We start from the raw sequence: 16,937 nt of genomic DNA, 5'->3' as shown, positions 1-16,937 counted from the left end.
TTTTGGAAGAGACTCGATCCCCAGGGAACTTCTCCTTAGCCTAAGCTCATTTGACAAGCTAGCCCAGTAGGAGGATAGATAGGCCTTGGAGTCTGACTGCTCCCACTTAGAACACTGGCTACCATAGTAATTCCCCTGTAAGGAAGACTCAGCCACTCACCTGGGGAGGAACACATCCATCCTGGTTCTCTTCAGCCTGGTGGCCCAGAGATGGATGACTCTGGCTGTGAGGTGCGGTTCAATGAGGTTCAGAGGGGTGTCCTTGTCTTTCGGGAGCACCAGGAACAAACTGGCCACCCTTCCCAGGTATAACAGCTCTAGAACATGTACTTCATGGCCTGCAGCATCCTGGAACTGACCTAAGGTTCAGTGGGTCAGGAATTAGCTCTGTCTTAGGAGTCAGGGAAACCATACATGCCATAACCTGGGGTAGGCAGACTTCCAAGACAGCAATAGCAAAGGAGAGTGCCAATTCCAGCCTCAGGAAGCAGTCTGAGTGTGGGAACTGTTGGGTGACATGGCCCCTTTATTGATCCTAAAGCCCTCTAAGATTTCCCATGGGGCCTTACTCAAGGATCCATAGCAGCTGAGCCTGCTGGGGCAATGTCTTGAGGGAGCTTGACCAGTCTGGGCTTATTGGGGCCCAGGATCTTTATTATTATTATTATTACTAAATATGTTTATTTATTAAAATTTTTTCCAATTTACATACCAACCCCGGTTCCCCCTCCCTCCCTTTCTCCCGCCTCTTCACCTCCCTCCCACTCTGCCCCCATCAACTCCTCAGAGTGGGTAAGGCATGGTAGTCAACAAAGTCTGCCATACCAAGTTGAAGGAGAGCCTAGCCCCTCTCCATTGTATCAAGGCTGAGCAAGGTATCCCACCGCAGGGAATGGGGGCCCAGGATCTTTGTCTTACATCTTGTTTTTAAAGAAAGGTTTTAAATCTACATTTCCTATGAAAAATTCCCAACTCTTTTTTTTTTTTTTTTAAGCTGAGGATCGAACCCAAGGCCTTGCACTTGCTAGGCAAGTGCTCTACCACTGAGCTAAATCCCCAGCCCTTAATTTCCCCACACTTAAAACACCCCACAGACCCAACAAAACACACATCCTGGCTGGATTTGGCCTGAGGACTGATTGTGTTTAACTGTGACGTAAAGAGTTCTCAGGCTGGCACCTGTGAGTTTGTGGGTAAAGAAAATGGCTGGTTGGAGACAAGTCCAGGCCACCAGGCAGAGTGTGATTGCAGAAGGATGTGATGGGACAGGTGGCAGATTGCAGCAGAACACACTGAGCTGGAGGAGGGATGGGGTGCTGCTGGGGGGATTTAGGGAGAAAGGTGGAGATGAGTGTTAGCTACGGCTCATCCTTAGCACAGAGCCCGCTGGCATCTATGGCATACATGAGACCACCAGGCATCTGCTGACACTAGGAACCTCCCCTACTGATTGGGACAAGTAACCATAGGCAGGAGGGTCACACAGAGCAATGGCATTTCAGGACCAGGGGGCCCTGTAGTCTGGAGGACGTTTAGCCCTCATTTGGTCCGGGCTGGGTGTTCTGCCATGAAAGTGTCTCCTAGGAGAGGTGTTTGGTCCAGGCATATTTGATTTCATACAATCATGTTCATACTCAGTGCAGAGGCCAATGCCAGGCATGAAATTGGGTTCTCTTTCACATTTGTGTCCTCAGCATCCAGATGGACCACCATCCAAGGCCCCTCTGTAAGTCTCCTGGACTCTGCACTTTCCTTCACCCACCCATGTGTCCTGTAAAATAGACCATCTCCCCTCTCTTGTCTGAGTTGCTGGGTTTCCTCTAACTTTCTGAATGTGAAGGGAAGGAGGACTCACCATAGCTGACCTCTGCCACTTGGTGCATCGCTGGGACTTGAAGGATGAGGCCATGGGCGCAGGTGAAAGGCAGGGGCTGCGAGGCCAGGGAAGAGAATCTCCTCTGCCAAGTACTTTGGAAGGTCATGGTGCTCACGATGGAGAGCTGAGTAGACAGGGCACCAGCCCGTCCCCACACTGGGCTACCTGGGCCCTCACCTATAGATAGAAGAGCTTGTCTCTCTCCCTCTCCCTCCTCTCCCCCCTCCCCGCCTCCCTCTTCCCCCTCCCCACTCCTGATTCATGTTATTTTCAGTTTATCAGAGAAGCTTTAATTTGTATGCTGCCAAGGGACCCGCAGTGGCTAGTGGCTAACTGGCTTTGAACTTATTGTCATGGAAATGGGGAGGGAGAACTCAGGCTCCCAGTGGATCCCTGATAACTGCACTCCCGCTTCAGGGACAGTGAGGCACCTTAGAATTTGAACTGCAGCCTTCTTATTAGCACGTATTCATTATAGTCTCCCTCCCTCCCTGTTTCTATCTGGTACCCAGAATGCCCCGGGTCTGTTGAGTCATTTCCCAGAGATTGGCAGGCAGTCTCCCCAGGCGGATGCTTGCACGGATGGAGGCTCTATGACTAGAGAAGACCTCACTCTGTCACCCCCATCTTGGGGCCCACTAATTGCTGAGCTGCATCCCTCACCACACCTTCGCTGAGGCAACTAGGATCAGCACACAGTCTGGGGAGGGCTGTGGTTAGAATGCCATGTAAGAACAGGAAGGAGCGAGCAGACCATTCCTACTGGGGCAGTTTCTGTTCCAGGCCGTCACATGTTTAATAAATACACTCTGGGCCAGGTTCTGCCTGAATGCTTGAAGCAATCTCCCTGACTTTTTGGTGTCATTCCTCATTTCCCAGATGAGAGAAGTGGGGCTCAGAGAAGTTGCCCACATGCTACCATCTACCCAAGTCACCCCCCTCCCCCCCAAGACCCTTGCTTTTGAATCTGAGCATATCCATCAGCTCCATTGTCATCGCTTCGAATAGCTACACCAAGTCTTCCTTTTTCTTAAAGGGAAGCCAGGCTGTGAGTTGAGAACACCTATGCTGAATTTTGAGTGGGTTCCCTGGCAGCTCAAGGAGGAGACAGGGAATCACTCCTTAATAAAAAACATATTTTAACTATGTGTCTATGTGTTTGTCTCTGAGTGAGTGTGTGCACATGAGAGCAGGTAGCCTTGGAGGCTAGAAGAGGGTATCAGATCCTCCACAGGGGGTTAAAAGCAGTTGTGGGCTACCAGGTCCACCCTCTTCACAGCTGAACCACATCTCTGGCTGCAAAGATCACTCCTTGTAAAGTAAATTGCTGAAGACAGCATAGAGCATTTGAGAATACTGAGAGAGTGCAGCACTCTGTCTACATGTATCCCAGCTTTCTGTTTGTTTGTTTGTTTGGTTGGTTTTCCAAGACAGGGTTTCTCTGTGTACCTTTGGAGACTGTCCTAGTCTCACAGAGATCCACCTGCCTCTGCCTCCCAAGGCTGGGATTAAAGGCATGCACCACCACTGCTCGGCCTCTGCCCTGTTTTTAAGCAACTCTGGATTTTGAACATTCTCCATGTATCTGAGCCTTTTGTGTGTTTCCCAAGAACACTGCAGCCAATCTACCTGGATTAGAATCCTGGCTTCATGGCCCAAGGGCAAGCAGGGAACTCAACCCTTGGTGCTTCAGTTCCTCCATTTGTAAAAAGGAGACAGCCCCCACCTTTTAGGATCAATGGGCGGGTGAAATGGAATCCGATTTCAAACAGCACTAAATAAATAGATGAAAGGCTAGCAGGTGTTTGTGAGGTGATAGGCTCTGAGGAACACCTTTCTGTGTGCCCATGTGCTCAAGTATGGGTGTTTATGTGCGTGTATGTGTGTATTTATGCTGGGGTGTGAAGAGGAGGGACAGAGGAGGCACAAGACAGCTTTGGTTGTTTCACAGAACATGTACATCACCATCACTCAAAGGTAGATCTGCCATCTCAACCTCTGCTGTAATTCAGGGCATCCTGAACCTCACCACGGTTTCTGACAAATGATGGGTGACACTATTTCTTCACAGCCCTCTGCCCTTAGCCTTGCCAAGGAGGATGGTTTTCCTTTTACCTGGGCTCTGTCTGGGTGTGCCCTTAGAGACCTCCGGGGTGGTGCTGTTGGGCTCACTAAAGTTGGCTGGCTCCAGACTGCTGTTGGCCCACCAGGAGACCTGCTCCACAAAGCAGGGAGATAGAGATGTTCCGGTTTGCATGAAAAGGGTGCAGGCCAGCTCCATCCCGGTGCCTTGACTGGAGTTGTGCAGTGTGGTATAAACAGCGTGCAGGAATGCTCTCACTCTCGGGTCTGTGGAAAAGGACTGTTTGTAAGGCTTGCACAGCTCCCATCTGCAGGTTGTCTCAGGTGTGTCCACCCAAAAATCCCTCGCTGGAAATGGCATAGCTGCCTGAGTCGAAACCCACCTAACCCTGCAGCTTAAAAGTGGGTCTGCAAACATGCTAGATCACAAACAAATCTAGCTGGGAGGATGTGGTAAAGCGGCGCTGTCCTGACTTCCTGATTCAGGGACATTGCCGAGTTCCGGGAAGTGAGTGTAGCAAGCTTTTTTTGTCAGCCACCAGCTCACAAACATGGAGACGTCTTATTAATTACGAAAGCTTGGCCATTAGGTTAGGCTTGTCCCATTAGCTCTTATAATTTAAATTAACCCGTTTCTATTAGTCTACGCTCTAGCACATGGCTCAGTTACCTTTTCTCTGTCCCATATGTTGGACTTGTTCTGCAACCTCTTGGCATCTCTGGTGCACCTAGAGACTGGTACCCTCTGACTTCCTCCCTCCCTGCCAGGAAGTCCCACCTATCCTCTCCTGCCTGGCTATTGCCCATTCAGCTTTTTATTACACCAATCACAGCAACACATTGTCACACAGTGTACAAATATCCCGCAGCAGGAGAGCCTAGAGCTGGGATCTGGCAGGTCCATTGTGCCATGATGGAATTTCGAAGATGGAGCCAGAGAGTTAGTTATGTGCAGTATTGTAACAATGGTGGGCAATGGCTAAGGAGCTTCTGTCCGAGTTAGGCTTTGCCGTGATTAAGCACTACAACCAAAGGCAACTTGGGGGAAGAAATAGTTTATTTTATTTTACTTTTACAGTTTACAGTCTGTCAATGAGGGCAGAAACTCAAGGCAGGAGCCTAGAGGCAGGAACTGAAGCAGAAGCCACAGAAGACTACTGCTTCCTGGCTTGCTCCCTGTGTCTTGCTCAGCCTGCTTCCTTACACAACCCAGGGACTAGCTGTCCAGGTGACAGCACCCACAGTTAGACTGGGTCCTTCTACACCTATCATTAATCAAGGAAATGTCACACAGACTTGCCTACTGGACAATCTGAGGGAAGCATTTTCTCAACTAAAGTTCTCTTCCCAATGTGTTAGAACATCTGCCTTGTCAACGTATCAAACCTGAGGTCTCGAATGTAGGGTCTTACTGAGCTACACCCCCTCCCTTAAACTGCTCTTGTCAGATGTTTCATCACAGGAAAAAGAACCAACAACACACAAACAAACAGCAAACAAAAATATAGCCTGGGACTGGTGTTCTTAGAGCCAGAAACAGTAGCAGAGTGAACATCCTGAAGTGGATTTTTATGTGATTTCTTGTCTCCACTGAGCCTGACTTGTCCCTGCCCATCTACACACAGAGAAGCTCTTGTACAGACATTCCAGAATGTGCAATGCTAGAAGAGATTTTTAAAGCTTGATGCTGTCTACAAACATTGTTCACAACACTCCACGGTCCCGGTTACAATGAATGCTCTCAGCAACACTTTGAAATAAAGGCTATGGTCCTTCTGATGTAGGGAGGAGGCAGCTGAGGCTCAAACCCATTCATCACTTGCTTAGGGTCACCATGTCGGAGGTAGTACTGTCTCCTCTTCCTGTGGCGCACAGGAAGAGGAACGTCTGGGCTTGAGAAGACCCTGCTTAGGAGAGCTCTGTTCTCCTGCTGCACAGAAGGTATGGAGCAATAGACTTTTGGGGGGGAATGGGGCCTATATTTACTACATTCTAGAGCCTTCTAGAGGGGCAGAAGTGAATGGTTTGAGAGCTGAGACAAGGCTCTCCAAGCTCTCTGAGAGGAACCATGTCTCTGCTGGCTTCTACTCAGCCTCCTTCCTCCAAAGTAAAAAGGTGTTGGGAGAGTGCTTATAATTAAGTAGTTGTAACAGGGTGCTGAGAGAGAAAAGCAAGAAGAAAATAAACCCATAGGAACTGAAAAATCATCCTTTTAGTTTGTCTGATAGGTGACTCCAAAGCTTGTGGATCTGGGCTCTGGAAGATTCTAGACTCTGGAAGATTCATGTCTAAAAAATTTTTGAATTATGAGAAATGTCTTCCAAATACAGATATTTTAATTTTCAAGAACTCAGAGAAGGGTATGTGCAGGTGCTCCCCAGCAGGTGTGGTTGGGATGGGAGGATGATGAAGCTGCCTCTGATGAGGAAGAGAGAAAGCAAGGTGCTTATAAATTGATGCAACTGCTTCCCGGCCCCAGTGGGGCTGAGGAACTATAGAGAGAGCACAGGCTTTTGAATCAACAATCTGGAGCTTGAACCCTGGCTCTGTCACCTGCTGCTGGGTCAGCTGGGCTTTGCCAAGCCATTTATCTCTTGTGTTAGTCTGTGAGAATCAAATGACACAGTTGTAAAAGAAAATTCAAATTACAAAACAGAATTCTTTCCCTGGGACTAGACCATCTTCCGTTCCGAACCCTCTGTGCTAAAATGTTCTCATTAATTTACCTAGAAGAATAATGAAAATGCTTAGAAGCTGGAGCATTGGGGAATTATGCATTCCCTATAGACACAAGACCCAGAGAATCCAAGCTGGATCTGACTTGAAAGCCTGCTCCCTGAGGACTCATTGTCACAGTATTGGAAGTTGCTGTGCAAGCTTCCAAGGGAGGGAAGCAGCCAATAGTCTTACCCAGCATAACTACAACAATGACCAGCACAGCACAAAACCCCCAGAGGTGGAACAGTGGCACACATATCTCGTCAGTAACCAACAGCTCTCCAATTGAACTTCAGACCCCACTCAACAAGAGGGAAATCATCCTTGGTACGGGAAACGTGGCCAACAACATGGATCTTAGAGGAGAACCTACAACCACTACTTTACTAACCAGCATAATTCCTAAGTGCATTCCAAATATCTATTCTTTATACCTATAGATAAGAGTAGCTCTCAACCTTCACCAAAGAAACGTCTCCTTGCAACAGATTGGAGACTATTTACAGAACACCACAACTGGTCAAATGCAGTGCATAAATGATTCTGTAGTGCCCAGACCCAATAGATAACATCTGCAGCACAACTCCTTCACCTCAGGAAACATAGTGAGGGAGAGGGGGCTGAAAGAATGGAAGAATGAGAGGACCAAGAAATCTACTGTGAGATTGGGTCTCCTACAAATGACAGGGACGTTTTACCCACAAAAGCATAGCAACGACATACATGCAAATATAGAAGGGAAATCTCATGGAGTCTTAGCCCTAAAAAAAAAAAAAAAAAAAAAAAAACTCCAGGCAACTAAGGAATGCTGAGAAAGGAAGAAAGAGCCACCCCCATGGAAGAGCCTCCCCCTAATTGGTTATCCAATACCAAGTGGTCAAACCCTGAAAGCATACATATACAAGTAACATGAAATGGACTGAACAGGCTGTGTTTATATATTTAGGTATTTACGTGGGTGTGTGTGTGTGGGTGTGTGTGTGTGTGAGTGTGTGTGTGTGTGTGTGTATCAATAGCAAGTAAAAAAAGGCCATGATTTCAAGAAAGAGCAAGGGGGTTGGAGGCATACATGGGAAGGAGTTGAGGGAGGAGAGGGGAGAGGGAAAATGATGTAATTATATTTTAATTAAACATAAAGACTATATTAAAAGTTAAATTCCATGTATATGTATGTTTGTGCACATGAATGCAATGCTCACAGAAGCCAGAAGATGGTATTGGAGTTGGAGATACAGGTGTTTGTGAGCTCTCTGGCGTAAGTACTAGGAACCAAGTTTGGGTCCTCTGCAAGAGAAGCATGTGCTTTTTTTTACATTTATTTATTTATTTATTTATCTATTTATCTATTTATCTATCTATTTATTTATTTATTTATTATATTTGTGTTTTAATTTTACACATCAGCCATGGGTTCCCCTGTCCTCCCCCCTCCCGCACCCACCCTCACCTTTCCCCCAGCCCCTCCCCTCCATTCCCATCTCCTCCAGGGCCAAGACTCCCCTGGGGATTCAATTCAACCTGGTGGATTCAGTACAAGCAGGTCCAGTCCCCTCCTTCCAGGCTGAGCAAAGTGTCCCTGTGTAAGCCCAAGGTTCCAAACAGCCAGCTCATGCACTAAGGACAGGTCCTGGTCCCACAGCCTGGATGCCTCCCAAACAGTTCAAGCTATTCAGTTATCTCACTTATCCAGAGGGCCTGATCCAGTTAGGGGCTACACAGCCTTTGGTTCATAATTCATGTGCTTCCATTCATTTGGCTATTTGTCCCTGTGCTTTTCCAATCTTGGTCTCAACAATTCACGCTCTTGCAGTCCCTCCTCTTTCTCCACAGTTGGACACCTGGAGCTCCACCTGGGGCCTGGCTGAGGATCTCTGCATCCACTTCCATCAGTTATTGGATGAGAGTTCCAGCAGGACTGTTAGGGTGTTTGGCCATCTGATCACCAGACTAGGTCAGATCAGGCTTTCTCTTGACCATTGCCAGAAGTCTACAGAGGATATATCATTGTGGATTTCTGGGGACCTCTCCAGAACTCTGCCTATTTTGTTCTCATGTGATCTTCATTTTTCATGGTCTGTTATTCCTTGTACTCCCTTTCTGTTCTTGATCCAGCTGGGATCTCCTGCTCCCCTAAGCTCTCTTTCCCTCAGACCTTGCCCTTCATTACTCCCACTGTCGTCCAGGTTGTTCATGTAGATGTCATCCATTTCTCTGTCATTGGGTGATCCCTGTGTCTTTCCTAGGGTCCCGTGTTCTGATATCCAGAATATATAAAGAACTCAAGAAATTAGACAACAAAATGCCCAACAGTCCAATTAAGAAATGGGCTATAGAACTAAACAGAGAATTCTCAACAGAGGAAGTTCAAATGGCTGAAAGACATTTAAGGAATTGCTCAACATCCCTAATTATCCGGGAAATGCAAATCAAAACGACTCTGAGATACCACCTTACACCTATCAGAATGGCTAAGATCAAAAACACAGAAGACAGCTTATGCTGGAGAGGATGTGGAGCAAGGGGATGCTCAATCATACCACAAGGGCATTTGCTCAGCTATGTTCATATCAGCTTTGTTTGTAATAGCCAGAACCTGGAAACAACCTAGATGCCCTTCAACTGAAGAATGGATAAAGAAAATATGGCACATATACACAATGGAGTACTACTCAGCAGAGAAAAACAATGATATCATGAGGTTTGCAGGCAAATGGATGGATCTAGAAAAAAATCATCCTGAGTGAGGTAACCCAGACTCAGAAGGACAAACATGGTATGTACTCACTCATAGGAGGATACTAGATGTAAAACAAAGATGACTAGACTGCTACACAACTCCAGGGAAGCATGTGCTTTTAACTGCTAGGTTATGGACATCTTTCCAGTCCTGTATTACCTTTTAAAAGAAAAGCTGGGCTGTGGCAGGTAGCTGGCATTGGTGTATGATTGTAAGCAGGGCACAACACAACCAAAATGGAGAGAGTGATGAAGAGGACCCTGAGGATGGCCTGTCTCTGTTCTTACTAACTGATGATGGCTCCATGCAAAGGTAGAGCAGTGTGCGGTTCAGAAATGTAAGGGGTTTGTTGTCCTGCAATAGAACTCCTACACATGAACAGTATCTAAGGGGCTCTGTGGAAGTCCTGTTTTCATCATCATATTTGTCACCAGTTAACCAGGTACCATGATGGGATCTGGTCTCACAACTGACCCTCTCTTGCATGTCCCACCCGAATCATCCCGACTTGTGTGAGACTCTGTTGAAGGCTGAAGCGCCGACTTTTCTTTTGTATTCTCATTTCTGCTTCCTGGCCAGATCACATATACTATTTTATGGGGATCCTCTGACCTGCTGGTGGAATCACAAAAACACTTGGCACCCATCACAATCTATAAACACACATGGCACCCACCTCCATTTATAAACACACATGGCACCCACCTCCATTTATAAACACACAGTACCCACCTCCATTTATAAACACACACGGCACCCACCTCCATTTATAAACACACATGGCACCCACCTCCATTTATTAACACACAGTACCCACCTCCATTTATAAACACACATGGCACCCACCCCCATCTACAAACACACATGGTACCCACCCCCATCTACAAACACACATGGCACCCACCCCATCTACACGTGTTGCTCCCCTGAGACAGAGTTGCTGCCCTCAGAGTTCTCCTCATGTACACACAAGCCAAGTCCCTAACCAGTCGTGGCCCTTCTAGTGAGAGCATCATAACACTTGGTGAATTGTGCTGTGCTGACTGTAATGGGAGCCTGTGGACCTGTCCACTGCTATGGCATATAACTGCCGAGAATGACAAGGGTCTAAAAACTACCTTGAGTTTCAGTTGTCACGGGAGAGAACACACCCATCTGTTATCCAGCTGGAGTGCAAGACTTGTTTCAGCAGTGGCCAGTGTGTGCACCCACGAGGAAGGGCAGTTCAGGTGGCTCTTGGTACCTGGCATGTTGAGTGCCAACCTTGACTTGCCAGCTCAAGGGTCCACGGCAAAGCCAGGCCGGGTTGACATTATTTCTTGTGACATTATTTCTTCTGACAGGTCTTAATTCATACAAAGACCACTCGTGTCGTTTTTAGTGACATGTTCATTGTCTTTGCTTCATAACTGGAACCGAGAAATCTGCCTCAGCCGCCACAGTGAGCTTTTTATTGGCGTCCTGTTCTGAGATTGAGGAGGGAAGGTGATGTTTGCTGTAGCCTATAGTTGGTCAAGTGCTGAGCTGCGTTAGGAGTGTAGGTTCATGTGGGCTGAACTGTGTTCTGAAGACTCTCATTGCTCTCAGGGGAGCTGCTCTGAGATACACAATACACAGATTTAAGCTGACGAATTGAGCGCTGGCCGGAAATCACAGAATCATGACAATAGGCTAGTCAGAAGCATAGTCTTGGATCTCAACAGTTTGCATTTAAGTCCAGCCCTGCCACTGATTGGCTATGTGACCCAGCAAGTTACCTCTACCCTGTGCCTATCTACTTCCCCAGACAGCGATAGAAATGAAATCATCAACCTCAAAAGGGTGTTGAAGCAATCAGCGAATGTTTATAAGGTGTTTCCCATGCTGCCCAGCTACAACAGGCACAATAACTGGGGGCAGGGGGGCGGTGTGGGGGGTTAACTCAAGACTGAAATACTGCCATGAGGCTAGAAGGGAGATTCCACAGTTGAGAACTTCACTTGGCTGTAAAGTCTGACTGTTTCATGCATGGCCACGCATCTGTGCCTGTGCACACTGGGAGCTGAACTCCCCACTCCTGAGAGCACGCGAGCAGAGAGGAGCAGGAACCAGGAACAAGAGAAAAGCCTCTTACCTTGCACGGTATACCCCAGAGCACTTGCCAGCTGCCAGCCAGTGTTTCCCCGGGCTCCAAACTGCAGGATCTCCAGGGAGAGGGACACACTGGCGGGGGAGATGACAAAGTTTGTCCTGTTCCTCTCTGCTGCTGCACTCCGATAGAGGTGAAGGGCAAACTCGGTCTTCAGCAACCACAGGCCTTCACTGAGGGGGCTGCTTCCTCCTGCTGAGGAGCAGGAGGAGAGAAGAAAGAGGGCGACCAGCAGGAGAGGTGGCATGGAGGCTGGGCACCTGCAGGTCAGAGGGAGGAGAAGCAGAAGGAGGGATGTTGGCGACAGCGGTGACAGCATGTCTCGTTGCCTGAGAACTGGGGCACCCAGCTTTGTCTCCAGTGGACAGGAATGGCCAAAGAACAGGCTTGTTGAACTTTCTTGATTACCCACCGTGATCCTACCTGTCTAGGTTGCTTGACTGGGCTGAGATCCTTTTGAAAACTCAATCACGTGCTTGAAGATCTGCTCCGGTTACTTACTGCACGCGTGGCCTTGGGAAAGTCCTGATCCTATCAAAACAAACCATTTTGTTGGGGAAAGGACTGCCCAAAGTGCACCCTATTCCTTGTTCCTTGTCACTTAGCCTGTTTACAGCTGTGCCACGGTTATCATGAGTAGTGATAACATTGATCATACTCAAAGATTATCTTTTATGCTAAAGAAATTATATACACTGGGTTAATATTCTAATAAACACACTAGCTTTCACAACTACAGTCAATGGGGACTGTGTGCTAGAGAACTCAGTGACTCATCAGTATGGGGAGAGTAACAGGGCTTGTGACAGATCCTGGCCTTCAGGAGTGCTACATAAAATATCAAGAATGCATATGCACATTCAAAGACTGATTCATGGGACAATGGGGCCTAGAATACTAGAATCCGTTCTATATGGGTTACTCTACAGAGTGTAAATCAAATGAAAGCCCCTCCTCAGAACTGTGCCCTTCCAAGGAAGACAGGATACCACAAGTAAGAAAGTCAATACCCAAGAGAGCAGAGCAGTGTTTCCAATGGCTGTGCTAGTGGACAGACAATGGCAATCTTCACTAAGTGCTTTAACTGTGGGACCAGGATAGGCTGATGGGAGAGAGAAACTCAGTCCAAAGCACTTCCTACACAAGCTTCCAAGTAAGGCCCTGGACTCAGCGGTGTTCACTTTAGATAAAGACCCGAGAGAAAAAGCCATGTTTTCCAGTTCTTCCCTTCATAGCTGAGTACACATGCACATAGCCTTGGAACCCAGTGAGTGGGAATTTGCCTCTCTGTGTGTGTGCGTGTGTGTGTGTGTGTGTGTGTGTGTGTGTGTGTGTGTGTCTGGAGGGAAAGTGGCCTTTAGCCTAGGATTATTATTGAAAGCTTTAAGTTTTACTTTGAGAGCTCCTGCAGCTTCTAAAAACTCCCAAACACTAGCTACCCTCAGCAACCAGACTTTGGTGCCCAGGCTCCAGGTGACCCAAGCCATGCCCTGGCTACCAGGGATGAGCTGCATGCATACTCACCAACTCTTTGATCAAATGGCGGTTTCCTTGTTTGATTCTGTTCTTGTGTCTCAAGCATCAACATGCTGCTCTTTTAAAAAGAGTGGAGCAGAATGTGCTCTGAATCACAAGACACCCCAGGGAGGAAGCTGGCGATCGCCGTCTCCACCGGCGATGTCTCTACCACTCCGTCCAAATTCCTGGAGTGTGGAGGTTCTGCAGGGAGCCAGGAGAAGCAACTCAGCTCTAGGCAGCAAAGCCCAGATGAGAACAGAGTATGTACGCCCTGGGGACAGAGCCAGCCATGCCCATCAAACCTTCTTAGGCTTGTGACCTGGTTGTACCAGCAAGGAACCCTTCATCGAGCCCTTTATTACTTTGAAGAATTCCACGGTAACTCTGGCTTTTGCTGGGTGCCAGGTACCTAATGCTTCTCCCCTCCTCCTGGAAAGAAAACAATAGGTCAGTCTTGGAGCATGACCTGAAACTTTGAACAAGAGCAATGTTGTAAAGGAAAGCAGTGCAAAGTCTGGTTCAATCAGGATGGGGCAAGACAGCTGGCCTCACCTGTTACCAGCAAGAGCAAGGGTGCTGAGTAATGTGAGCACTAGAGCAGCCCTCCGGTACAGTGTTAACAGCCCACTGGAATAATTTGACCGAGAGAGGTCCAGTGGGGGCTCTCTTTAACCTGACAAACACTCACACCTCTGTAATCAGTGGGCAATTCACTTTTAAGTTTTATTGTAGATACTCAAGTCAAGGGTAATTTGGTCTTAGGAAGGTTACAGTTCTGTAACTGTTTCATATGAAATCTCTCCAAATCTTGAAGTTTGATGTAAATTCACGAGTGTGTGTCTCAGACTCTAAGCCACAGTATGACAAGGGAAAGGAATGTATTCAACTCCTGTTCAAGGACTCATAGAAAGCATTCCATCCATCCATGCAGCCAAGAAATAGCTCCTGATTGTTTGCTGGGTTCCAAGGCTCTGGGCCTGGTTGGGGAAATGCAGTGTTGAATCAGCAACCGGTTCTTCCTCTCACTGGACTGGGTCTTTCTCTTTGCATGTGGACGTCAGGTGTGCTCGCTGCCAGTGTTAAACAGGAAAGCTGCAGGAAACGGCAAGGGCTTCCTTGCAAAACTGTGACGTTCTCAAGGCTGGACTTAACTTAGGAAAAGTTGGCTACTTGCCAATGTTAGTATGGATTGCTGCTTGAAAAACAGCTTCTGAAATTGGGCGATCAGTCTGTGTCCATTCTGTGAATCTGATTTCCCAATTTTAAGAAGGCACAGTTCTAAATTGCTTTGGAAAACATTTTCACGTTTTCATGAACTTTCACAGGGAAACTTAAAATGCTGGAGATACTTCTCACATGGATTAAATATTTCAACGTGAGGATGAATAAAATATGAGTAGCAACCGATTTTTCTTTGGGGGTACTCAGCAGAAGCTGGTGCCATCGTGGTCTCTGATCATGTCAAGATTGGGTATTGGCTTCCATCTGGCCAGGACAGATTGGTTATACTGCAATATTTATTCCTAGATATAACAACAAGCAAGCTGAACATTACTGAGTATTCTCTGGGTTCTAGGAACTATGTTGGATTCTTTCCATTCACAGCTGCACGTTGTGTGAATCCCCATGACAAATGCTGTGAGGATATATATTATTCCCATTTCACAGAGGGGAAAACTAAGGCAGAAGAATTCAAGCTTTTGCTGAGGTTTGAACCTATTGCTAACTGCTTTCACCCTCAGACTTAAGTTATTTCTCACAGTCTTGGTGGTGTGTTAGGAGGCCGAGACACTGGCTCTTTTGAGCTCCCCATGGGATTCTATGGCTTTTGATAATCTATCCAGACCCCAACGGCTGGTGATGTGTTTCCACTCTTCTTCCATCTCCCAGTGCTGCTCTGTGGAGTGTGTCTAGACAGACAGAGTGCAGCGTCTTTAGATTGTGACACTTCTCTTCATTCTATTCACTCCACTGAGACCTCCTCCAGGCCCCTCTCCCTCCCTTTGGGACTCACTAGCTCTCAGACTGTTCCCCCACTTAGGGACTCTTCAGCCAATGCATGTAGCTGGAAGACACGGGCTATTTCCTCCTATGGGGCTCAACAGAGACCTAGCTGGAAGTCTGGCTGGGCCCTCTCATTGTCCTAGCCCATTTCAAGGTCCACACTGTTCCAGAGGAAACTTGTTTCATGCTCCTGGATCAAGCCACTGAAGGTATCAAATTGTAACTGACAAGCAGAAGACCTAAGAAAGAGGTTGTATCCCCCTAAAACCAGAAAAACAGAGGTAATCAGCATTCCCAACCCTTGTATGATTAGCCTCCTGAACACTGTAATCACTCCTGGGGAGAGAAGAAAGGCGAGTTAAACAAAAAAGAAAGAAAGAAAAAAAATGCAACCAACAAACCAACTCCAGATGTTCAAATCCCAACACAGAAATAAAAACAATATGAAAAACCAAAAGTAACGGCTCCTATTGAAAAATAACCTGGAAGAAGTCTCAAAAGAATTAAAAATAACAATAAATACTATGATCCAACACTCTAAGACAAAGACAAAGAGAAGAATGAGACAAAGTAGCTAATCCAAGACATGAAAGTAGTTTGAATTTTAAGAAAACCCCAAGAAATGATGCTGGAAATGAAAACTCAATAAGCCAATTAAAAATCTCAATGGATCCCGTTTTCTAGGTAGCCTTCCTGGAATCGTGTAGCGGTCTAGTCATCTTTGTTTTACATCTAGTATCCTCCTATGAGTGAGTACATACCATGTTTGTCCTTCTGAGTCTGGGTTACCTCACTCAGTATGATATTTTTCTAGATCCATTCATTTGCCTGCAAATTTCATGATGTCATTGTTTTTCTCTGCTGAGTAGTACTCCATTGTGTATATGTACCATATTTTCTTTATCCATTCTTCAATTGAAAGGCATCTAGGTTGTTTCCAGGTTCTGGCTATTACAAACAAAGCTGATATGAACATAGCTGAGCAAATGCCCTTGTGGTATGATTGAGCATTCCTTGGGCATGCCCAAGAGTGCTACAGCTGGGTCTTGGGGGAGATGGATTCCCAATTTTCTAAGGAAGCGCCATATTGATTTCCAAAGTGGCTGTACAAGCTTGCAGTGGAGGAGCGTTCCCCTTGCTCCACATCCTCTCCAGCATAAGCTGTCTTCTGTGTTTTTGATCTTAGCCACTCTGACAGGTGTAAGGTGGTATCTCAGAGTCATTTTGATTTGCATTTCCCAGATAATTAGGGATGTTGAGCAATTCCTTAAATGTCTTTCAGCCATTTGAACTTCCTCTGTTGAGAATTCTCTGTTTAGTTCTATAGCCCATTTCTTAATTGGACTGTTGGGCATTTTGATGTCTAATTTCTTGAGTTCTTTACATATTCTGGATATCAGCCCTCTGTCAGATGTGGGGTTGGTGAAGACCTTTTCCCATTCTGTAGGTTGTCGCTTTGTCTTGTTGAACGTGTCCTTTGCTCTACAAAAGCTTCTCAGTTTTAACAGGTCCCCAGGGATCACCCAATAACAGAGAAATGGATGAGATCTACATGAACAACCTGGACGACAGTGGGAGTAATGAAGGACAAGATTTGAGGGAAAGAAAGCTTAGGGGAGCAGGAGATCCCAGCTGGATCAAGAACAGAAAGGGAGAATAAGGAATAACAGACCATGATAAATGAAGACCACATGAGAACAGGAATAGGCAGAGTGCTCAAGAGGTCCCCAGAAATCCACAATGATACATCCTCTGTAGACTGCTGGCAATGGTCGAGAGAAAGCCTGATCTGACCTAGTCTGGTGATCAGATGACTAAACACCCTAATAGTTGTCTTGGAACTCTCATCCAATAACTGATGGAAGTGGATGCAG

The 16,937-nt window shown here is 46.7% G+C and overlaps 1 protein-coding gene across 2 annotated transcripts in view; it reads right to left on the bottom strand.

The window, feature by feature from the left end:
• Serpine3 (serpin family E member 3) overlaps positions 1-13,113 on the bottom strand; it is a 29,981-nt gene extending 16,868 nt beyond the window's left edge. Inside the window, exons 1-6 of one of the 2 annotated variants that reach the window (XM_036199054.1) lie at positions 13,066-13,099; positions 11,965-12,072; positions 11,527-11,801; positions 3,992-4,225; positions 1,856-2,053; positions 161-359 (exon numbers count right to left, since the gene is read on the bottom strand). In XM_036199054.1, the coding sequence (XP_036054947.1) occupies positions 161-359; positions 1,856-2,053; positions 3,992-4,225; positions 11,527-11,788 (893 nt within the window). In that variant the 5' untranslated portion in view covers positions 11,789-11,801; positions 11,965-12,072; positions 13,066-13,099. Of the gene's footprint in view, positions 1-160; positions 360-1,855; positions 2,054-3,991; positions 4,226-11,526; positions 11,802-11,964; positions 12,073-13,065 lie in introns of both variants that reach the window. The other variant, XM_036199053.1, reaches the window with a different exon arrangement.
• Positions 13,114-16,937: the final 3,824 nt, after the last annotated feature.

The sequence above is a fragment of the Onychomys torridus genome, chromosome 9 (assembly GCF_903995425.1).
Source record: "Onychomys torridus chromosome 9, mOncTor1.1, whole genome shotgun sequence".
Classification (NCBI taxonomy): domain Eukaryota; kingdom Metazoa; phylum Chordata; class Mammalia; order Rodentia; family Cricetidae; genus Onychomys; species Onychomys torridus.
Note: the sequence above shows the minus strand (reverse complement) of the source record. Positions and strands in the feature narration are given on the sequence as shown.